Raw genomic sequence first — 23792 nt, 5'->3', positions numbered from 1 at the left:
AAGGGGCCTCGCAATCCGCGTGGGGCGTGGGGGCGGGCGGAGCCGAGCTCCCGTGGAAGCCAGCCCGGTGGGTCTGGGAAGTCCTCGCCGCAGACATCTCCATCTCACCGTCACCGCGCACTATAATTGAAATGGCGCGTTTGGCCCGGGGCGAGTAGCCAGGCACCCCCTCCTTTCTTCCCTCCTCCTCCCGCAATAGCTCCGCGTGTCCATAGACGTCATTTGGTTTTAATGGCTCCAGGAGAAGCGGGCGCTTTACTAGGCGAGACATTAGCAAGAGAGGGTGAAAAGGCGGAGAGAAGAAGGGAGATCAGGGAAAGGGAGGAAAAGAAGGCAGAAAAAGAGAGAAGGAAAAGGGGGAAAGTAAGAAGAGGGAAAGAGATGAGAAAATGAAAAAAAAAAGGTAAGAGGAAAGCTAGAGACGAGATGAGTGGAGGGCAAGAGATGAAAGGAAAGTAAGAAAGGCGAGAGACAGAAGGGGAAAGAAGAGATAAGGAAGAAAGGGAGAAGTGTGGAGAAGAGACTTAAGGAAGCAGAGTAGAAAATAGAGGAGAGATAAGATGAAGAGGGAGGAAGGATGATAGGGCCGAAAGGAAGGAAAGCCCCCTCTCCCCCCAGATATCGGTGTTCAGCCCCACGCTAACTTCCAGCCCAGTTTCTCAACAAGTTCCCCCCGTCACCCCCGTGGCGGCGGCGGCTCCCTCTTTATAGCCGAGGAGCAGAGAAATGTGAGAAACGTGCCCTGTGTTACTTATTCGGGAGCCGAAAATTTATGCCCAGCTGAGAACGCCGGGGGAAATATGACATCAGACGAAATGACAGTGATTAAAATCAGCTTCGCCCCCCGCCCCTGCCCAGTCCCCTCGGCGGCCCCTTCCTCTCCCTGGGAGATTCCTGGAGGACTGGACGAGAGGGCCGGAGGCCCTGCACATTTCAAACCGTTATAGCCCGGTCTGGCTGTGCTCGGGCGGGGGTGAGGGCGGCGGAACGAGAAGGAAGGCAGAGACAGAGCCAGGTCCAGGGCCAGAGACGGGGCTGAGGACAGCGAGAGCAAACGAGACCGCGAAAGAAGCAAGAACAGACGGGGGGAGGGGGTGAGAGCAGGAGAGTGGGAAGGAAAGAAAGACAGGGACAGGAACAGAGAGCATCCTGTCATCAGTAGGGGGGATTTCTCGCGGGCACCAGGGAGAGGGAGGAGAAGAGGAAAGGAGGGAGGGTCTCCAATTGGGTTTATTTTTAAAGAGAGCGAAAGAGGTGAGGCTTCTCTGGTTTTCCCAGTAAAAAAAAAAAAAAAAAAAAAAAAAAAAAAAAAAAAGGGAAAATATCACATTTTTATGGAGAAATTAGCTGGGGCGGGCGCAGGGCTGAGCTAATTGTAGCTCTAATCCTCTGCCCCGAAGGCGCCTGCCAAGCCCGGAGCTAGAAGTCGCCTGTGTGTGTGTGTGTGTGTGTGTGTGTGTGTGTGTGTGTGTGTGTGTGTGTGTGTGTGTATGTGTGTGTATGTGTGTGTGTGCGCGCGCGTGTGTGTTTCACTCCTGTATTTAGAGACAGATTACTGCCCTTTCTCTTCAGAGCATAATCTCGGCGGGTTTCGATTTTAAAGGGTTTTGTTTTGGTTCTCCCCCCTTCTTCAACAGCTATCAGAGAGAGAGAAAGACACGGAGAGGGAGACGGGCAGCGAGGGGAAAGAAGCTGGGGAGCAAGGGGGAAAGACTGAGGGGGAGGGAAGAGGAAGAGAAGGAGGAGGGGGAGGAGGCAGGCGAGGAGGAGGAGGAGGCCGGGGAAGAAGAGGAGGAGGAGGGAGAGGAAGAAGAGGAAGGGGAGGGGGGGCAGAGCCCTGCCCGGCTCGGCGAGGGACAGCGCAGAGAGGGGCCGGGGGAGGGAGGGAGGGGTGGGGGGAGGGTGGGGGGGACTCGGGAGAAAGTAACTACAGGACGAGACCGAACCGACCCGTGGAGCCAAAAACCAGAGAAAAGAAGCGCGCCCAAGCGGCCCGGACACACGAGACCCCGAGCCGCGGGCGGGAGGAGGCGGGCGGGGGCCGGGGCCGGGGGGCCCGTGACCGCGCCGCCGCCGCCGCCGCCGCCGCCGCGTCTCCCATGTCCAAGGTAAGGATCAGGGCGCGGAGGTTCCGCGCGGAACTGGGGACTGCGCGCCCTCTTTTCGGAGAGTGTCTTCCCCAACTCGGACAAAGTCGCTTCGGAGACTGAGGGACAGGCGGGGGCGGGGTGGGGGGGCGTTAAAGGCGCCGAGGCCCCAGCTACGGATCCCGGGCCCCCTCTCCTACCCTGGCCGGCAGGGCCGGACACTTGGTCGCCCCCCGCCCGATCTGTGGCCCCTTTCCTGGCCGCGCCCAGGGGAGGGCGGGAGGCTCTGAGTGAGGCCGGCTAGCGTGGGGGTTGCTGCGCGCTGTGGGGCCGAGGAAGGCCAGGGGCCGCGGAGCCGAGGAGAGGGACTCCCGGCGGTGAGTGGATCCGGGAAAGGGCAGGGGGCGCCAGGCGCCGAGACGGCCCTGGCTTGGGGAGGGCAGGGGCGCGCGATTCGCAGCTTTTGTCCGGACCAGCGGGAGGCGGTGGCAAAGGCTGGGGAATCCGAGGGTCTGGGGTCCTCCCCAGGGGGCGGGGACATGGCGACTGCCACTTGGAGACTAATGCTCGTGCTCCCCTTCCCGTGGGGCTGGAGCGTGCCGGAGTCCTGCTGGAGGCACCGGCCGGTGGTTTGGCTTCTGCGGCCGCACAAAGGGGGCGGGAAGGGGTTGCTTCTGAGAAGGAGGCATTGAGTGCGTGGAGCCCCTAGGGGCCCGCTGGCTGTGGGACCTTGGAGCACGTTAATCCCGTCCCCTGGACCCCCGGCACAATTGGATTGACCAGAACCAGTGGGGCGTTGGGGGAGAGAGGGAGGGAGCATTGGCCTTGAGTGGAGCCCGAAAGGACGTACCCACGTGGGGCTGAACTCAGGGGAGCCTGGGTGGTTGGAGTCTCCTGGGGGCACCGCTGGGGGTACTCGGGAGTTTGATATACAAGCAGCTGCACTTCTGCCTCCCCCTTAAAAAGTTCCCGGCAGTCTGGGGGGAGACGGGGCCCAATGTGAGCCAGCGGTCGGAAGTGACCACACGCGGGGCCCAGCTCCAAGCGGCCACGCTTGGCATGCTTTTGGCGCCCAAACTGATGCGGGAGGGATTAAAAGTAAAGTGTGTGCCTGAGCCGGGACAGATCCCGCCCCACACCCCCAGCCTCGTGGCCGAGATGGGGCAGCGGGACCAGTAGGGAGGAGAACCCCAGGAGACAGCGTCATCTCTCTTTAGGATCTAGGCACTCGGGACTCGGAAAGTGGGCAGCGTGGTCTGACCCTACCAAGGACAAGCACTCTGCCTGAGCGGGCGCTCCTGCCGCGAGCACGAGCACCCCAGGCTCAGGGGCACCTAGGCAACTTGGACACAGGGTCACTGACATTGAGGTACAGGTACGCCTGTGTACACTCCCAGACCCTAGTAGGCACAGATACGTATCCGTACCCTGCCGAGCACACGTGCACAGATGTGTACACAGACATCTGTATACATAGGCAAGTACATGCATGCACCCAGGCGGAGGCTGCCCAGCCAGAGGTACCCTTCCCCCACCCACCCTCTAGGGCTGGGGAGGCGGATCCTGAAACCTGCAGTTTTCTTTATGTCTTAAATGCGCATGAAGGAATTAAACTGCACGAGTGAATAACAGCATTAGTTTCAATTAATTTTTTTTATCCTGGCAACAATAAACTTTGGGAACAAAGCGCTTTTACATCCTTAATTAGGAGAGTTTCCCATCTGCAGCCTCTCTAAGTGTCTGCTTCTTGATTTAACTTTGTCTCTTCCTCCCCCATCCACTCTACTCTTCCACTGCCCTCCCCCCACCTATTTTCTTCTCTTGACACCATTAACCCTTCCTTGGGCCAGGAGCGGGGTTTCTGTCTCTTTCCCGGCCTGGGCCCTGAGCCTTTCTGTCTCCCCCTCCCTGATTTTTGGCTCTCCCTGCTGGGCCTTGAGCTTCTTGCTCTTGCCCGGCCTGCTCTGGTTTGAGCCCCGGGCTGGCTGCGTCTCCTTGTTGCCCCAGCAGCCACTGGGAGTGGTTCCCATCGCCCTGGGCGGTGAGCCCAGGTGAAACCTGCATCTCCCCAAAGTTGAGAGACTTTGAAAGCCTTGCTGTGAGTGGGATCTGAGCTGTATCCGAGGAGTGTGCATTAAAGGAGCCGAGTTGCTGCAAGCCTGAAGCAGGAGCCCACACCCTGGAAAATTCTGCAGTCTTTCAGCATTCCCGCCCAAGGCGCCTAGCCCTGGGCTCTGAGTGAGCAAGCCAGCCAGCGAGCTCAATGGCGCTCTTACAACTGCCTTCTGTTTACCTTTTATGGTTAAAATAACAGCTTCGCAAAGAAGCAACTTCACGGAGAAACGATTCAGTGAAATCATCTCAAGCTGGAGCCGCACAGCGAGTTTAATCACCCCTAGAGAGCTGAACAACTGTGAACACAATGGGACACAAACTCATTTTGTGTGTAAATGAGCGTGGCATTCTGATTATTTCCCTTTGCATGGGCAAATCGCTTTTACAAGCAGTACTTATGCAGCCGGCTTGGAAAGGCAAGAAGGGAAGCTGGGGCAGATCTCGGTGTGCAATGATGGTGGTGTTTGGGATGTGCACTAATGGCATGTAGTGATGGTGGATTGGAGCGCAGGGGGTGGGGGGTGATGGGGTAAGTCCATTCCTGTGTATGGCGATCAGGTGTATGGTGATTGTGGAGGAGATGCCCGACGGTGGGGCGGGCAGTGATCTGGTGTGCCTTTGAGGTTTGGGAAAGGAAAGGGCAGGGGCTATGGAAATTGTCCTAGAGAGTTTGCCTGTGGTGGGCAGGGTCTTGTGTTTCTGTCGAGATTTGCTGCCTCATCCTCTGGGATGGGATGGTGTTGCTGCTGGAAGGAGGACAGGCCTCTGGGCAGTGGCTATTTCTGAGTCAGCTTTATTTGCTTTTGGACACCTTCTTTCAATCTCTTTCATTACAGGCAGGTCATAGAGATTTGAGGGTCCTAAACCCTCATGCAGGAGGGATTTTTGTTAATGCCTGGGTTATGCATAAAAGTCCTGGTTAACAGCAACCAAGGAATTGTCTGTGAGTTGTAAATAGTTAAAATAAAATTAGATTTGAAGAAGTTGAAGATAGAATTTGAGACCCATCATATTTCAATTTAATGTTAAAATGTTTGCTGAATAGAAGCAAAGTTTGGGAGTTACTTAATTGACACAAATAATTTTATGGAATTATAATAATGACTTAAATTACAATATAAAAGAAAAGCTTTTTTTATAGGTACTTTTCCCTGAAATTTAAAAGCCCTGGTCTAGGTTGAGCCAGAATGCTTCATCCCCAGTGGGAACTGTTTTAGTATCTATGTTCCTCTTTTTCTGGAGACCTGGTGGTGTATATATAGCCAGGACTGAGGATAAGACCCTCCAGTGAGTCCCATTAATTAAATCTCTATGCTGTGTGCACAGGTCCTGAATGCTACAACCTCCAGATCTGAGGGATCTTCTGGCACAAACATGAAACCAAATCTTGGTAGAGAAGCATCCCTTGAATATGCCCAGCTACATGTCAGTGTCTCCAAGCGCCCCCCCCCCCCGCTTTTATTTTAAAATGTATTTTGTTTTAAGACAGGGTTATCACTTTTAGATGGGAAACTATTAGCAAAGAAGTTATTTCTCATGGGTTTCTTGAAACTTATTTGATCAATCCTTCCTGAATTAAAAAAAAAAAAAAAAAAGTATAGCTGACCCTGATAAGTACATCAGAAGGCAAGGAGGATTTTATTTTTACTTAAGCTAGAGCCGATGTGTGTGTGGATACATTGCATGCCTACAGTGTCATTAGTAATAATAAACAGCATCTCAGAGCCACACAAACCCCCTCCTCGAAACGGGGATGACAGTGATGAGAATATGGGGCACAGAAGAGAAAGGCCAGCCACACTCGCAGAGCTGCCTTCCCAGGCAGCTGTTGTTTTCTGCTGTTTGCCACGTCTGTACTTTTTATTTAATGGGACCTGTTTATAAATGCCCTCTATCTCATGACTGTGACCTTGCTGGGGGGTGGGCTCGAGCTTTGCACCTTCTGCCTTAGGGTGCCCCTGTGGGAGAGGCCTGGGAGCTGGAGTCTAAGACAATAGATTTAGATTTGGTGCTGCTGCTGATGAAGTGCTGGAGGCTGTTCTGATCTCCCCCTCTATGGGAAGGGAGCAGACTGCTGTCATTGGGAAAGGTTGGGGGGGGGAGCCGTTCTGAGGACAAAAGTCACGTTTTCTCAGCTGCTGTTGCACCTCATTAAAGGGCCTGTCTGAGGCTTTTCTTCTATGCTGGGTCTTGTCTCCTGGTGGGATGGTTAAGAGGTTTGGAGGAGAAGCTGCTGAGAAAAGTCTGTCCCAATGAAGTGGACACTCAGGTTCCAGATGACAGCTGGGGCTTCTTAGAGAGGTGGGAAAGGCACTTGGTACAAGTAAAAATTCACTGTGGGCTGTAAAGCCCTTTGCTGATGTAAGAGAGCCCATGCTTGGGAGCATGACTGCAAAACAAAATACCAGGAAAATTAGATTAGTCTCTGAAATGTTTTATAACGATAATGCTGAGCATATGTTTCATTACAGTTGGTAACAGACGTGATAGACACGAAACTCTGAAACATGTACATGTATGTTGCATGTGACGGATCGGACATGGTGCCAGGCAGAGGAGTACCTTGGTCTATGTGTAACCTGGAATAGGTCTTCCTGCATGTTGTGTGAGGGGTACCTGCAGTGGGGAAGGACATATTTGTTGGAATCTGATGAGGGGAGGATCGCCTTCTCTGGTTTCTGGTACCTGGGGAGGTGGTGGGCAGGGAATGGGAGGAGAAGCAGTGCTGGACTGCACTGTGTGGGAGGACAGAGTCCCCCCCCCCCCCCTCGGTAGGGAATCCAAGTATCCGGATTTCCTCAAAATTGAGGCTGACTTTCTAAAGACAGTTCCATTTTATGGTTGCAGACAAGTCAGTTACCTTTCTATTTTGTTGGAATTTGCCACAGATATTCTTGGAAGGATATGGAAGGATAGGTTCTTAATAAGATTGAGTATGATGATTTCTTATTTCCCATGTCAGTTCTGATGAAGGTGGTGAGAGCCTTTCCAGCTCGTCTCAGTGGAAGCACAAGATTCCCTCTTGCCAAGGAGTCTACGCTTTCTTTCCTTCCATTCAGTGGTGAAACCCAAATGATAGGTATTGATCTGGCATGCCTATTATATATTTTTAAAACAAAAATGCTCCTAGTTTGATGTGAAATTTACTACATATATAAACTCACTGCCTTAGGTGCTGAGGAAGTCACTAATTTAGAGGTGTCTCGTTACTGAGACAAACTTGCAAAAACCCCTGAATCCCAATTCACAAATTGGTGATTCGTTTGTCAGGGGATATTTCACATCTAACACATAAGCCTGCGACCTTTAATTAGGATTTTGCAGTTTGTTTTATGCCCCTGGAGGCTGACACCTTGAAAATTTTTTTTTCTTGATTTCTTATTGCTAATAAGCATCTTTCCTTTACCCTCTGGTACTTTGAAGAAAATGATGCAAATACACTTAATTACAGTGGTGGCAAAAATTTGTCAGCTGAATATGTGATCAGGCAGATGCAAAAGTGATCTGATTAGATCTGTGATCACACCAGAAATAAAGGAAATCCGCAGCAACACTAAAGAAAATTTGTCCTGTTGTTTTGTTTGCTTTTGTAGGAGGGAAGAAGCATGTCCCGACTCTCTCTCACACGGTCCCCAGTTTCTCCCCTGGCAGCTCAGGGAATCCCTCTCCCAGCTCAGCTTACCAAGTCCAACGCTCCCGTGCACATCGACGTAGGGGGACACATGTATACCAGCAGTCTGGCTACCCTCACCAAGTATCCGGACTCCAGGTAAGGAAGACCTTGCTGCTTTAAAATTTCTTTGCATACACCTGCCTGACATCAAGTGAAGGGAGACCTTTTTCTGCCACCATGTCCCTGGTAGTGGGTCAGAGAAGCTTCTTCCCTGTGTTGCGTCTGCCTGGGGTTAAGGACCTCCTTGGGACAGCTGAGTCCTGGGAGCTCAGAAAGGGAATTGGTTCCTCATTACTGTGTGTTATAGGAAATAGTTTTTCAAGCACCTGGTGGCACAGACTCTCTGTTGTTAGCATGAGGAAAGACAGTTCTTTAGGAACAAAGTTTTGTTTTTGGAAAGTGGCTTTGCACCAAAACGGATCGATGCTGTGGTACTTGCCATTATGGCTGTATCACTAGGGAGAACTCTGTGTGGACCAAAGCTGTGTCTAGTCAACTGCATTATCACTCTTTTCTGGCCCTCGGTGGCCAGTCCCACACTCCTGAGCAGCCTTGAACTTGACTGACCACTGTGTGCCCTTTTCTGTAAAACATGCTAACTACTGAGCGGTCAAAGGTCATTTCATCCCACTGCAGATTTTAACCCTTTGAGGAACTTCAGCTAAGTTTCTTCTTTTTAGTAAACATTCACTTGCTAGAAATGATTGTGATTTAAGAGCCAAAAGCAGATACTTCTGGTGCTGTCTTTGGCACCCTCCCAAAGAACAGGGCTGGCGACTGGGGCAGCTATGATGACAGACGAGGAAATGTCAGAACTGGACCTTGGGTTCAGCTGCTTAGATTTTTCTCTAATGAGGCTATTTGGGAATGCTCTGGTGAGTCACCTTTCTCCATTGTCACCTCACATATCCAGAAGACGGTTTCTGTTTTCCACTGAAACCCTGGATTATATTAATTCTTGTGGATCATCAATGGAGACAGCTAGGGAGGGGGTACAATCAATAGAGTGCTAGACCTGAAGTCAGAAGACCCAAGTTCAAATGTGGTCTTAGATACTTATTAGCTGTGTCATCCAGGGCACCGAGTTTCCTTTTCTGTAAAATGGGAATAATAAAATGAGAGAAAATTTATAAAGGCAAACTTTATAAAGGCTGGCTTTCATCATCTTCCTCATCCTCTCTGGAGGACAGATAAATGGACCCTTTTAGGCTCTGTTTCTATTGCTGTCCTGTCCCTTCTCTTAAGTCCATATTTTAGGCACAATGTGGAGTTAGATTGTCTTTTCTTGTCTAGAACTTAAATGTTTCCTGGGTTCCTTTGCCAACAGAGTACAGCTCCACCTCACCCTGGGCCTGAAATGTCCTTATCTGTGGCAACAAGAGCCTCCATGGAGGCCCATATCCTGAAGCCGGAGATCAGGCCTGTGGCTTTGGGGGTCAGTCATAGAATCATCAACCAAGAAATGAAAAAGTACTTTAGAAGTCATCTAGTTTAACTCCCTCGGGTTAGAAACAAAGAAACTGAAGCCCGCCCAGGGGGTTAGGCCAGACAGGTAGTCAATGCATTCAGGCCTCTTTCCATGACCCCATCTGGCATCACAAGGGGCCAGGAAGGATCTTTGTGCTTTCTGTGAGCATGGAACTGACTCTGGTCCCCTGACAGCATCCCTGAGAGCCTTTCCAAGATGGCACAAAAGGGAAATGACTGTGGAAGGAGAGTCACTTAACATAAGGGGGAGGAAATTAACCTGGGATGTAGGATGTTTGTTTGCTCACCAATGTCCCAAAAGCCAAGAGGCTTGCTTTGAAAATTTATGCATAAAGACGTTCTGACGTTCTGATTGCACAGAAGTCTCTTCCCAGTGGAGAAGAATTTATAGCAGATGAGGACGGACATTTGCAGAGGGGATGAGAGGGCCCACATTGGCACTGAAGCGGCTGTGACGAGCCTCACATCTGTTCCCACAGCTTTAAGGAAATCCCTGCTGACACTTCAGGAACAGGCATATTTAATAGAAACTTCCATGGTGTAACCCATCAAAGTGTAAGTCAGCTGGAGATGAAACCCGGGGGATTGCTGACTTACTTGTTGGTGATCAGAAAGACTTTGGAGCAGTTCTACCTCTCCCTTAGACTAAAGTGGGTGTTTCTGGCTCAATGTGGAGGGGCTCTAAGAATAGATAGGTAATCATTTATAACTGAAGTATGGGGTGATAGGCCTCTTGTGCCGCCCATGTCAACAAATGATGGAGGGGGCTGATGTGGAACTGTGTAAAGCAACGTGTGAGGGCAACACAGATAGTGCGATGTGTCTATGAAGAGAGACAGAGGCCAGGTATTTAATTTCAATTTTCCCGTCTGCAGCATTCCCGAGTTGTTTTAGATAGATCAACCCTTAATCAGTTGACGACGTTTTTGAGTTAAATTAATAAAACCTTTGCCCACAACGCTCTGTGGAATAGCTTCCCTGAGAATAGCAAAACTGCGTTTGTGATGTAATCACAACTGAGTAGTCAGGGGAAATGGGAAGAGTTTCAAGTTCTGTGCTGATAGAGGGCTGCAGAGAGAGAGAGTATTGCAAGGAAAAGGGCCAGAAGCTCTGAGCCTAAATCCGGGAAGATGAGACCAGATGAATGCCCACTCTCAATGACCCTGGGTTTGAAACCCAGAATTATATCCTTATCATCTTCCCTCTCTGTGCCCTGTGGCCATCTGCATAGCAGACGCTTGTAGCCTCTGAGGGGGAGGTTATTGCTGTTTTTCAGAAAGCTACAGCCTTTGGTACCCGAAGGTCCAATGTCCCATTGTCCTTGTTTATCTGCTGTGTTTTATTAAGAATCCTTTCTTGGAGCATGCTCTGTGATCTCAGCCAGCCTGCTAGCTAACGAGTTTCGGTATGTGGTGGGTCCCACACGGGCAGGAAGGCTGCAGCAGAGGATCCGTGCTGTTTCAGCTGTGGTCCCCCCATGTGGGAGTCTGCCCATATGCACAGGGATGCACTCAGATCTGCTTTAACAGAGCCACGTACATAGGTGCACCCACATGTGCCTCCACCACTTCTGGTCAGTGTAACAGCAGCCTACATGCGTGTGCAAGCGCATCATGTCTCCATCTTGCCCACATGCATTTGTCCCATGTGCACATGATCTCTTCATGTGGGGGAATCTTAGAAGAGCAAATTGTGGTTTTCCTCTTAACTGCTTCTTTTTATGTGGGCAGCTGTGGCTGCAAATGGATGCATCCTCCATGAATGCTGCCTGCCCACTGGTGCGATGTCACTGCTGTCAGGCATCTGATCACGTTCATATGACATCCCCTCTGTGAGCCCCACAGCCTGAGGTCTCAGCCAAATGCCCCGAGTGCCGCCTGCCTGCCTACCTGCCCATCTGCCCGCCTGCCTGCCTGTGTGTTTGCTGTCCTGCACGGCTTTCTGCCTCTCTGTTCCCCTACCTGTTAGTGTCAGTCACCTGGTGAAGAAGCCTGTTATCTGGACTTGATTCATTCATTCCTTCACCAAGCCTTCGCTAATGCCCCCAGTCTGGATTGTACCAGGGCTACAAAGACAAAGCAGGACAGTTTTTACTTTCTAGGGGTTTGTATTCAATTGGAAAGAAAAACAATTTGTTTACATAAAAATAAATACAAAATGATTTTTAGAAAGATACTAGCAGTTGGAGAGAGGTGGTACGTCAGCTGAGCTTTGAAGGAGGTTAAGTATGCTAAATGGTGATGGTGGGAAGGGATGGCATGGGGGTAATAACCTACAGAGATGGGAGAGGAAATTTCTGTCCCGTGGTGCCCCTGAGGAAGCCAGAAACATGTGGCTGGCTAAGATTGACTTCTCATTAGGAAAATAAAAGGGGCAGTTGTCAGGAGACATGGGGCAAGAGGAAAAGTTCAACTCACATTAAGTAGGTTACTTTTTGAGAGGGCAATCATATAACCACCCGCCTCTTCCCTATGGCTTCTATTTTATGAATTGATTTTAGACCCTCACCTGACCTCTTGGCTTATTAATAAATCTTGACTTATTAGGAACATAAGAACATAGATTTAAGGGCTAGAAAGGAAGCTAGAGAGGCCAGACCAGCCATATCACTTTATAGATGAAGGAATAAGAGAAAATTATTTGCTGCTTGTCACATGAGTGCTAAGTGAGGGAGCTGGGGTTCACGCCCAGCTTCTCTGACTCCAAACCAAATTGCTGTCATGACTGCAGACTAGACTGTGTCTCTGTGAGGGCTGTCAACTCCTGTGGTATGGCCAATCTGTGCATCACACCACAGCCGTGTGCCTTCTCATATAATTAGTCAGTGTACTCTCACAGCCATGGACCCAGGACAAGGTTTAGTTGAGTCTTTATACAAACAGTGGCTTCTCTGAGATTCTCTTTAGAGTCTTAGATTTCCTCAATCTGATCCTTTCTCATGTGTTAATCTTTTATTCTTTTTGCACCAATTCTTAAAAAAAAAAAAATACATTGTGTGTGTGTGTTTTAAAGAATGATTTCCAAAAAGGTTCAGTAAAGTGGAGTCAGAAAAAAGCAGTGATAATTGGAATATTAAGGAGAAAAGAACAATGAAGCCCACTGAGGGAGAAGGGATTCATGAGGACCATCCGCAGCATCTGGCCTGCTTTGAAGGAAGAGATCGAGGGAGACTCCACTGGCCCACAGGCCTATAGAGAAGGCTCCCACTTTCTTTTGGGCCTAGTAGGACTTAAAGTGACAATAGTTTGGGTACAAGTTGACTATGTGTCATTTGCTGCCTTTTGCATCTCACGGGACTAATGTAGAATCCCCAGAGATCCTAGGATCTCTGTGAGGAAACAGAGGCAGAGCCCTGCTCCATACTTCATTTTATGACTGGCCCCTGTAACCCACCTGCTGTCCACCTTCTACATGGCATCTCACTATTGTTTCTAATTTCTCCATTACCTCAGTGATAAGCCCATTGTTCTGCATAAGGTCCTGTAAGATCCTTCCAGTCCTCCCATGATGTTCCCAGGTCTCCCTGTACCATCCCCAGTGTCTCTTTAGAACATCCTCAGGATGAGGACATAACTTACCTGTGGGCTGCATTGAGCCATCCACACTCATCTCTTCACAAGCAGGAAATCAAGCCCGGGACAGTAGCTAGGGCCTACTTCCTCATCTCTAAAATGAGGGGATTGGACTGGGTGACTTCTAAGGCCCCTTCCAAGCCTGACAGGCTGTGATCAGGGTCATTCTGTCGCCAGGCTCAGGGTCTAGAATGGTACCAATGGTTAGGGTTCAGGCTGGTGGTCAGTGTTGTGTGTGGGGTCAGAGCCAGTCTGTGGCTGGGGCTAAGCTCAGCATTGCAGCCATCGGCATGCACACCAGTGAAGAAGTGGTAGGTTTGCTGGGGTTAAGCCATTTTCTCCTGCTTGGGTACTGCATGCCCCGGCCTTGGTTATTCTTGTTTGGGGGATAATCAGACACGCCCAGTGCCTGGTGGACATACTCCTAATAAGCAGAGTAAGTGAAATATCTGGGAGGCCTTCCTCCCCATCAAAGTCAACAGGATGTAGGGCTTGACAGAAATGTCCAGAAAATCATTCTTTTTCCATGCTTATTGGTCCTCAAATAGTCTCTAGATGAGCCTTAATTCCGAGAGACCTCAAATCTGCCACTATTATGTGGGTGACCATGGGCTAATAACTTCCTTTCTCTGGATTTTATTTTTCCTCCATGTAAAGAAAAAAGGAATTAAAGGAAAGTTCAGAGGATCCAAGTTCTAATCCTATCTGATGAAGGCAGTCTATGTGATCTTGGGAAGTCACTTATCAGGCCTCAGTTTTCTCATCTGTAAAATGAAGGGGTTGGACTAGTTGCTTCTGGGATCTTATTTAGCTCTAGATCTTTGGTTCCATTATCTGAATCATGTGGTTTCAATGACTGTCCTAAGATTCTATGGAAGAGAGGCATTAGTCCAGAGGTTGTTTTGGAAGTGTGACCTTATAGCGAGCTCAAGGTGTGATCTAGCTGCCTCAGCCTGCAGTGTCCAGAACCTGAAACTTTGAGTTTTATCCAGGCATTAGTAATGTTCCTGGGAATATGGGGTTAATTAAATCAAACACTGTTGAGGCAAACTGAACCAAGATCCTTTCTTCACTAGACACCGAGACCAAATAAGCTCCATCCTTCAGCGTTTTCAGAACTGAACCCACTCTGTTAATGCCTCCTATACTAGGCACACTGGGAAGCTCCTTCCCTGCCTGCATCTCTATGGGAAGTGTGGCATTGGATCTCAGGAAATACTTGGAAAGAACATGCACAATGAAGGGGTAGTAGCCACAGAATGTGCATGGACATAATTCAAGAGAAGCAAATAGGGCACAAGAAAGACTTCTTTGCCCATTGCACTGGAGAGCTGGACCTCCTTACAAGGAGGCTAATGCCCTTGGGGAACATGCATTTAGTAACATGCTCTTCAGTGAGTCTGCCTTCTCCCATTTGGCTTAGCCAGTCCTACAGGCCATCTCCCTGAGAGCAGAAGGGCCTATCATGCATGCAGTCCCTTGGTTTGTCCTTTGCCCTCTCCCCAGGATAACCTAATAAACTACTTCCCCAAATTCTAGGCTTGAGCTAGTCTCTTTAGATGCACAGAGTACTACTAGGTCCTAGCTTGGCTGAAGAAGTGGTGAGAAGGTCATGGATCATAGTGTTTATCTATTCACAACATGGAGAATGCTGGTCGCTGAACTTGCACATACCTTGCCATATCTTGGACCTAACTGGGGATGTCTAAATCTCAAGTTAGTCATTTTTACTAAATTACCCTATGTAAGAGTCATATATTGCCCTCCCCAGAAATGGCTGTTTCTTAAAGTTTACTGGTGGAAGGTTTAGAAAATTATTTTTCACTAAATTGAACTTAGCATTTCACCCAGAAAGTGTGGCCAGCTTCATTCTAATTCTATGGGTGGGAGAAAAGGTTTTGGCTTCACACTAGGCTGGTATCAAATGATGACTTACAATTTCAATTTTCACTTTATTAAAAATAGATTTATCTAAAATCTTATGTCCCTTAGGTCTTCCCTATTTTCTCCAAAAAAAAAATTAGAGTCTCAAATAATGGTATGAGAGTTTTTAAAGAATTCTCCAAAGCACCATTATGGGCTCTCTGGATTTATACCCCAAAAGGGGGCCTTGGAGGCTTCTTTGGAACAGTAAGTGTTCCCCTATTCCTAAACCCTATGTACAGCTCTGGTCACTGCTCCTCTCTACACAAATAGAACAGAACTAAAGAAATTCTTCCTTGTAACTTTAGTGACTCCTTCCAAGTGGAGCCAGAGACATTTCTCCCTAAGGAGAACAATTAATCCATTGGGGTGATGGGTAACTCCCAGTTTCTGTTTTGGTGTCTGTCTTTTGAGCATACTCAAGTACACTGCACACAAGGCCATGCACTTCACTCTCATGCCAGCCTTTCTATCACCATCATATCCTTCCACTTCCTTTGTGAATAATTATGAGTCTGATTGAGTGTGCCTGCTGGCAGTTGGAGGAAGGGGAGAGAAGCAGTCTTGTCCATTCCCAGGTGTGTACCGAGAGTCAGAGCTGCTCCCATTCCTGTATCCCACTATAGCTTCCTCCTAAATAGAGTCACTGTAGTCCTTGGGAAGTGGTGCTGCATGATGGGAAGAGCACTGATTGAAATTGGAGCATCTTGTTTCAAAACCCAACTCTTGTCAATCACTTGAGCAAATGTCCCTTCTAGACCTCAGTTTCCCTTTCTGTAAAATGAAGGGGATTGGGCTAGATTACTTCTAAGGGCCCTTCCAAGTCTTCATCTTCAGTTTCCACCAAGTTTATAGTTCAATCACAGTATCCAAGTCACGCATTCTGTCTCTTCCTTTCCAACCATCTTTATTTCCTTTTTCCATCTCAGGATAAGTCGTCTGTTCAATGGCACAGAGCCCATCGTGCTAGATAGTCTGAAGCAACATTATTTCATTGATCGGGATGGGGAGATATTCAGATACGTCCTTAGCTTCCTGCGGACATCAAAACTCCTGCTTCCAGATGACTTTAAGGTGAGGTGGGTGGATGTTGACTAGGGTTCCTGGCTGCCTGGGTGAAATCTGGCTGCTGACCTGTGCCCAGGCCACTCCATCATGTTCCCCACTGACACAGGATGGTAGAGGTTGCTGTGATTTAATAAATGGACCACTGGTTGTCATGGATACCATAAAAAGTTAAACGATGAAGCCAAAGGCTAAATTGGTTTTTCTAAACTAATTCTATTTTCTCATATTTGTAGATGATTTGATTTGTTTATCAGAGTATTCTCACAATTAGGTGGCTCTGGAAATCATAGCACTGACCTCCACCCAATGGGCAGTGGTCTCAGGCTTGACCTAGGTGTGAAGTCCCAGGTTATTTGGGAAGAAGGATCATAATCCAAAATAAACTGGCTTTAAATTATATAAAATTCTTTCCTGCCAAAGAAGATACTACTTTGGGGCCAGAGTTGTAGAAGTGAAAGGGCCCACTTAGCCAGTGAAAGGGTCACTTCTGTGTGACCAGGAGCCTGTGGCAAATGTGAACAGTCAGGAGATTTTGGGAGGCTGTGAATACTCCCAAGGCTCTGACTGATCCCACCCCAGGACCCAGGTCCAAAGGTCACAGCCCAAAGTCTGGGGCCTAGCTTTCACATACAGATTAGGAGCCCCAAGACTAAAAGAAACCCAAGAGGCCGCTGTGTGCATCATGGATGAGGACCTGGCACTGAGCAGGCTCATCCAGGAGCTGGGTCCCAGGCAGACACTGAGATTGCCCCTCATCCATTACGCACCCAGGGCCTGGGCTCTTCCTGAGCTGATGTGGACGAATCCTTTTTGGTCCGTGGGCCTCAGTGCTGTCTGCCTCTGGGGAGGGCCCCTCAGGGAGCGGGTTTGGGGTGCAGACTGGAGCGTGACAGTGCATCTCCTCCTGTTCTCGGGTGCTCCCTGCCATCTGCAGGACTTCAGCCTCCTGTATGAAGAGGCCCGCTACTACCAGCTGCAGCCCATGGTGAGGGAGCTGGACCGCTGGAAGCAGGAGCAGGAGCAGCGGCGCCGGGGCCAGGCCTGCGAGTGCCTCGTGGTCCGTGTGACCCCCGATCTCGGCGAGCGCATCGCCCTCAGTGGGGAGAAGGCACTTATCGAGGAAGTCTTCCCGGAGACTGGGGATGTCATGTGCAATTCTGTCAATGCTGGATGGAACCAGGACCCCACACACGTCATCCGCTTCCCGCTGAACGGCTATTGCCGGCTCAACTCTGTGCAGGTGAGGGTCCCGGGCCCCACGCCCATTGGCAGCCTGTTGCAGGTCCTGTGGTGGCCATGCTCTCCGCCTCCTGGGCCTTGCAGCCAGCTGTCCCAGTCTGGCCCCTGTGACTACGAATTTCCTTTCCCTGGGCCATCTTGATATGTACTGACCAAAAAGGTTCCTTCCCGTTCTTTTTCCTTCCCACCCAATTCTTGCCAGGAAATATGGTTAGGAGTCCTGAATATGCCTTGGGATTGTATTCATTCCCATGCAAACCTGGTGAAAGACAGAGAGAGAGGAAGAGACAGACAGACAGACAGAGAGACAGAGAGAGACAGAGAGAGAGACAGAGAGAGACAGAGACAGAGAGAGACAGAGAGAGAGACAGAGAGACAAAGAGAAACAGACAGAGAGAGAGAGGGGCAGATGACGGAGAGACTGAGTTGCCCAAACCCCAGAAGCTTCTGTGCCATTTCCAGAGAAGGCAACAATGTGTCGATGCATAATTTATGTCTCCCTCATAATTAAGTGATGGTGCCTGCGGGAGGGACTTAAAAAAATTGATCTCTGCACTTCTTTTTTCTTTTTTTTTTTTTTTTTTGGCAAAATGATGTTCTATAAAAACGGCCCAGAGTATTTTCAACCAAATGTGTTTTATTTAACACTCGGAGCCTCATGTGAGACTCAAAATTAAATAGGTGCCAGAAAGAGGGTGGGACAAGACCAGATGTGGACTTGGAGGTGCTGGGGACCACAGAATATGATTGTGGGCAGAGCTTTCCGGTGGGTTTGAGCTGAATAGGCAGGTAAAGGTTTTGTACTTGGGAAGGAGCAAGATTAGAAAAGACCTCACCTCTGGGAGTTGAAGACCTTGTAAGACTAGGGACTTCCTACACACGGAGGAAAAAGAATCATGAGCATGGGGAGGGTTCCCAACCCTACACTTCCTCCAGGGCATCAGAGAGCAGATTTTCTCAAGGTTGAAATTTCTCAGCTTGGAATCTGCCGAGGAAAGTCCTGGCATCTGATTTCCTGTGGTTCGGGCCACGTGGGTCCATACTGCTCAGCAAGTACAAGTCAGCTTCAGATTAGGCATAGCATTGCACCTGCTACCACTAGTGGACACTACAGTCCAGCCGTATTTCTTGGACATATGTGGACATCCTATGGAGATGAATCTATCAGACATATCTAATACATCCTTGTATATAACGTGTACAGAGACATATACATGTATGTAAATGAGGTTTTTGAAATGACTTCATTCAGATCTTTTTTTTCACCCCCATTTATATGGAGCCAGGGAGACCTGGATTCACGTCCTACCATAGTCACATCCTGGCTTGTGTGTAGCCTTAGAAGGTGCCGATCTGCATTGGTAATGGGAATTTCTCATCTGGAAATTCCTTGGATCTGTGAAGCCATAGTTCCAGTCTGTATCCCTGTGGAGATACCAGTGGCGCATGAGGGGGGGGGGTTTCGAAATTTGCTTCGTAGGGCTTAAGATGCCTTTGCTAGAAGCCAGAGGGGCCACACAAATTCTGTGTGGAGCCAGAAATTCAGGGTGAGAGAGACACACATCCTGCCTGGGTCCAGGTATTTAGAAGGAAGGCTCGGTCTGGCCATCTGCCGTACACTGCTATGTGCCTTCCGTGGCTCCCTCCCTCTCTTCCCGTCACCCTGACCAAATCTGGATCTTATAGGACAGGTCAGAGGATGACAAGGTGCTGGATCGGTATCTGGTTAGGCAGTCCTGTCCCTCAGCCCAGGCCCAGCGCCTTTCTGAACAGGGAAATAGGCTAGGGAAGCAGAGGGCGAAGGGTGGTTTTTGTCCATTAAAAAAGGAGATCTGACCGTTTCTTCTGCTTGTCCGTCTTAGCTCCCTCCTGGTCCCCACGTCTGTCACTGCCTGAGGTGAGGTGCCCTGGATTCCCCCAGGTCTCTCATGGGAAGAGTTGAGTGTCTGGACACATGGACATCTCTCCCCCCGGCCCCGGGCACCAGCTGGACGACTCCTGCCTCCAGGCCCTGCCGGCTGCGGCTCCAGGAGCTCACAGCTGAGTGCAGATTGCAGCCCTGGGCAGCATCTCTATCGTTTATATGAGCCTTAATTATTTGGCAGGGTCATCCGTCCTCCCCTTTCGGCTCGTGAGCTGCTCAGACTCGGGGAAAACTGGAGAGAATTTGTCCCGCTAGTTTTAGGCATGGCCGGGGGAGGGGTTCTGGGTGAGAAGGCCAGCCCTGGGGAGGGGCTTTGCTGCCCACTAGTATTCCTGAGTCTCAAGCACAAGGCGTGGAGGCCCTGCTCCCAGGGAGACCCCAGGAACACAGGCTTCCTCCTGCTCGGCCCACGGGCCCAAGCAATCACTAACCCTGACAGGGATCGGAGCGCCCAGGCCGGCCGCACGCCACATTAGCTCCTCGGGGCCAGGTGTGCTCACAGGTCCCACAGGCTCCCCCCGCTGCCCCGCGCAGCCAGAGGATGGTCGCGGTCCTGAGCCGCCTGGCGCGGGATCCGTGTCGGGTTAACATGGGTTTCCACATGTCGTCATTGGAAGTGAGGCTTTAAATCCTGAGCGTGACCTCAGGAGCCGGGGCTGGGCCGGGGGCCCGTGCTGATTCTGTGTTTCTGACTTCCCAGGTCCTTGAGAGACTGTTTCAGAAAGGCTTTAGCGTGGCTGCCAGCTGCGGGGGAGGGGTGGATTCCTCCCAGTTCAGTGAATACATGCTGTGTCGGCAGGACAGACGGCTTCAGCAGGCCCCGACTACGATCCGGATAAAGCAGGAGCCCCTGGACTAGGCCTGCCCTCGCCGTCTTGGTGCCGAGCCGCCCCTGTGGGAGGCACCAAGGGGCCGGAAAACAGTGTTAGCAGCTTGGGTGTGGAGCTCCTCGGCCAGTCGGGGGTTCTCCTGAGTGGTGGTCACCCAGCCAGTCCTCATTGTAAAGCCCTGGAGCACGGTGGCAGACGGACAAGGGCTGCGCGGGAACGCCATCGAGCGCCATTACTTCCCGGCAGCGGTGGCGTTGGACCTGAGCGGCGCTTCCAGTGCCCGAGGGCTGTGTGGTCGGGCTTGGGTGACAGGGCCGCCTGGAGGGAGCCCCGTGGACGGCCTTCCCACACCCCCATCCCCCTCGCGACCCGGAGCCCGAGCCCCCGAAAGACTAAGGCCAGTGCGACGCTGGGCTGGACGTCGCCTCGTCGAGGCGCCGCGTCACGTGCTCCACATTTCCATGCGTGTGTCTGACGTCTGTGATTGTTCATGCTAGTAAATGGCTTATTTTTCTACAATATTTAAAATGAAAGTGGCTTCTCTGCTGAGGTTGGAGAAACAGACAAGGACCGATGCATATTTATCTGGTGCTCAACACTTTACAAAAAGGAAACTGTCAGTGTGACTCGTTGTGGCCTATTTTCAAAAGTAAGATCCACCTTGGGAGTAGCCCCAGCCCAGGACAGGACCCAACCAAGGCCAAAGTATGGAAGTTTTTGTGCTAGCAAAGCAGGCCCAGGAAGATGCCCGTCCGGCCTCCCACCACTCCTCTTGTATGTGCGGGCCTCTGCGGGCCCTGGGGGGCGGCGGGCGGGCGGGCGGCAGGGCTCCCCTTAGGAAAGAGAGCCACCCTTATGCTCTGCAGGACAGGACACATCTTCGTTTGTTTTCTCTCTCGTTAATTTAAAAGTATTTTTGAAATACTGATGGCACACTTGCCTCTTTAGGGAAGGTCTCTCCCCACCCTTTCATTTGGCCCCTACAATGTTTCTTTAATGAAAACAGTTATCATCTCTTCTGACTCAAGCAGCAGCCGCTTCTGTAACTCAGGAGACAGCACTGTGTTTGCAGGTGCCAGCCTATAAATAGCGCTCTGTGAAATCCTGCTCACTGCTGTATGGCGTGATTGGGGGCCTCAGTCACTAATTCGTGCGCTAATCACAATTTAGTTTCTCCCACATTAATTTATAGAATCCTGTTGTAGACACTGAATTTTAATTAAACTGTTCTTAGACAAACATGGTCATTAAGGAGAAGGGACTGAGCTCTTCTGATAATCTGGGGCCTCTCAGTCCAGACGATGAATTCGACAGAAACTTAGACCCAGAACGGAAGCAAATGAGCCCACTGGGGCCTGTTCCCTCCCTTGTGCTAACAGGTACTGAGCCAGGCTTGTCTGGTGTTTGGAGGGCTGTAAAGCTAAGCTAGTCCTTCTTTGATTTTATATAGTGTGACACTCTATACACTCACTGATGGAAAAGGCGACCCTGTCCTGCCATATCTGAGCAGATGGCACACCACTCACCTTCCTCTGTAAGATACCCGTAGAGTTGTATATTATGCATTTAATATTGTAAAGATCCTAATGTATATTGTCGTGTATTCCTTACACAGTACTTCATGCCATAAACATTTCTCTAATGGACTGAAATGCAGTTCTGAGGATTAACCCTTGTCTCCATGTTCTGCCCCAGAGATAAGTTTGGGTTGAATTTCCTGAGATTTGTTTGGTTTAACCAGAGAAATAATTGGCTTCGTCCATCCTCTGGGGTGGGAGTGGTGGGAATTGTGTTCTTGGTGTTGATTTCCTAGGCCCCAGTGTTTAAGTACACTGGAGTCTAGTTCATTCATTCCAGTCGTGCCCTTCCTATCTTGTGGTAACTGAGGTGCTGAATTCTAGTCTTGGCCCTAAAAGGAAACTCCAGGAAGCTATAAAGGTTAAATATATCTCTTTAGTACCTCACTTGGGAAAAGCAAAAGGAAACCCAGTAGAAACAATAGACAGAAAACTTTGTCAGGGTGTTTTGTTTCTTAAACTTAAGTTAAAAATGTTAGGGTTTTGTTTTTTCTCTACTTCTTTCTATTGGTGTTGACAGTATTTTTATGGCCCTACAAAGCAGTTGCTTCGAGCTATGTGTGAAGGCACATCACAAAGGCTCATGGGCCCCAATCCGGTTAGTCCGTACATCCGTGCTGTGCATATGCTTTGGCCCGTATCACCCCAATATTAGCTACAAGCAGCCTTAACACAGAGGAAGATGTAGGGAAGCAATTACTCCGTTAGGAGAAGTACATTTTTTTTCCAAGGAAAAATGTTTAAACTAGGATATGATCATTTAGCTAGCAGTTCTGGTCACTGATTTTGAATGCTTTTGTATTTTTTTTTTTAAATTTTAATTTTAAATCTCCATTTCCCCTCATCCCTTTCCTGTCCTAACTACCACACCCACCAGAGCTAATTTCCATGTTTATAAAAGCTGTGCTTAATGATAGCTATACAGACTGAATTAGGAGCCTTGCTCCCTGCCTGTTAACACAAAAACAGCCAGCACCTCTAGAAAAGGACAGTGGAAAGGAGTGCCAATCTGTGCTATTCCCACAGTAATTCAAATTCTTCAAAAAAAAAAAATCTAATTTTAACAAAATTGTTTGGAATTTTTTTTTTAAACTCAACAAAACTCTGGTTTCCATATTTCCCATCTCTTGGGTGTCTGACAGGAGAAGAGAATGGAGAACATTAGGCCATGCTTAATGGACAGACAGCTGTAAAGAAGGCAGCTCTGTGTCTTCCTTGACTTTTCTGGCACCCAGTTTTGTTGGTGGTTGTGTGAGACTATATCTGGCCTAGAGAAAGACTTAAGCACAACAGAACTCAACTACTAAAGATTTGAGGGTTGCTATTATGTTGTGATTATTGTCTTAATATTTTGATTCAAAAATGTGTTTCTGACCAGTGGGTAAAATAACAAAATGTGATACAAAATCATAATTGAGAACAGGTATCTGTACTGAATTACTTTAATAAACAGTTTTATTTCTTTCTAAATACAAACAAGGAAATATGTTTTCACACTAATTGGGAAACTTCTGAATAATGTACAGAAATTGTCAAAATAACAATTCTAATAAACATAAAGTCTTTGTAAACGATATGTACAAATTATCAATACATTTAAAACATATTTTTACACTTACTGGCCTGAATACCTTGTGCAAAATCTTTTGACTAAATAGCAAAATCAATTTTTCCTGTTTCTCATAAAGCTTAAAAAATAATTATTTTTGTTTTAAAACTATTGGACAAAGTTCTGACTGCTCTTATGATTGTTCCCTCAAAAACTCTTGTCCCCCGAATGAGGCATTCTCAAAGCACAGTCAAAAATGTAAAAGATGATTGGCCAAAGGGATCATACCCCACTCCTACAGCACCCCTTTCTGAAAGGGATGGTTGTCCTGCTACACAAGAATGCTGCCACCTGGTGTGATGGTGACTTTAAAAGTCAATGCACACAACTTGAAAATCCATCCTTCAACAGTTCTTTTAAAACCAGTAACCTGTACTCCTTACAATAAATAAAAGATATTTTATACCAAAAAATTAATATCTTGATTCCTGTGACTACCCACCTATTGGGAATGTGCAAAAAGTTGTGTCAATACGGAGAACTACTTGGGGGGAGGGGTGGCAAGGTGGCTCAGCTTGGACCTGAAAGCACAAAGGTCCTGTTGTTGGGCCCAGCCCCTCTCCTAGATGCATCCAGTTTGTGACGAGTCCAGTGTAGATGGCTCAGAATGGTACAAAGCCGCAATTAAAATGTGGAAACCAGAGCATGGCATGGCAATGGTTAATTAGTTAGAAGAGGCTCAGCCTT

The 23792-nt window shown here is 48.9% G+C and overlaps 1 protein-coding gene across 3 annotated transcripts; it reads left to right on the top strand.

The window, feature by feature from the left end:
- The first annotated feature begins 1932 nt into the window (after positions 1-1932).
- Positions 1933-23518, top strand: KCTD15 (potassium channel tetramerization domain containing 15). Of its 3 annotated transcripts, none has more exons than XM_074293213.1 (5): positions 1933-2108; positions 7796-7971; positions 15788-15932; positions 16861-17166; positions 19790-23518. In XM_074293213.1, the coding sequence occupies exons 1-5, from the start codon at positions 2100-2102 to the stop codon at positions 19946-19948; spliced, it is 795 nt and encodes a 264-aa protein (XP_074149314.1). In that variant the 5' UTR covers positions 1933-2099; the 3' UTR covers positions 19949-23518. The 3 variants fall into 3 exon arrangements, with proteins under 3 accessions (XP_074149314.1, XP_074149316.1, XP_074149315.1); XM_074293215.1 differs by lacking the exon at positions 1933-2108 and adding an exon at positions 2322-2464; XM_074293214.1 differs by lacking the exon at positions 1933-2108 and adding an exon at positions 7151-7281.
- Positions 23519-23792: the final 274 nt, after the last annotated feature.

Source organism: Sminthopsis crassicaudata, chromosome 2, assembly GCF_048593235.1.
Source record: "Sminthopsis crassicaudata isolate SCR6 chromosome 2, ASM4859323v1, whole genome shotgun sequence".
Classification (NCBI taxonomy): Eukaryota; Metazoa; Chordata; class Mammalia; order Dasyuromorphia; family Dasyuridae; genus Sminthopsis; species Sminthopsis crassicaudata.
This window is presented reverse-complemented; position numbering and strand designations above follow the sequence as displayed.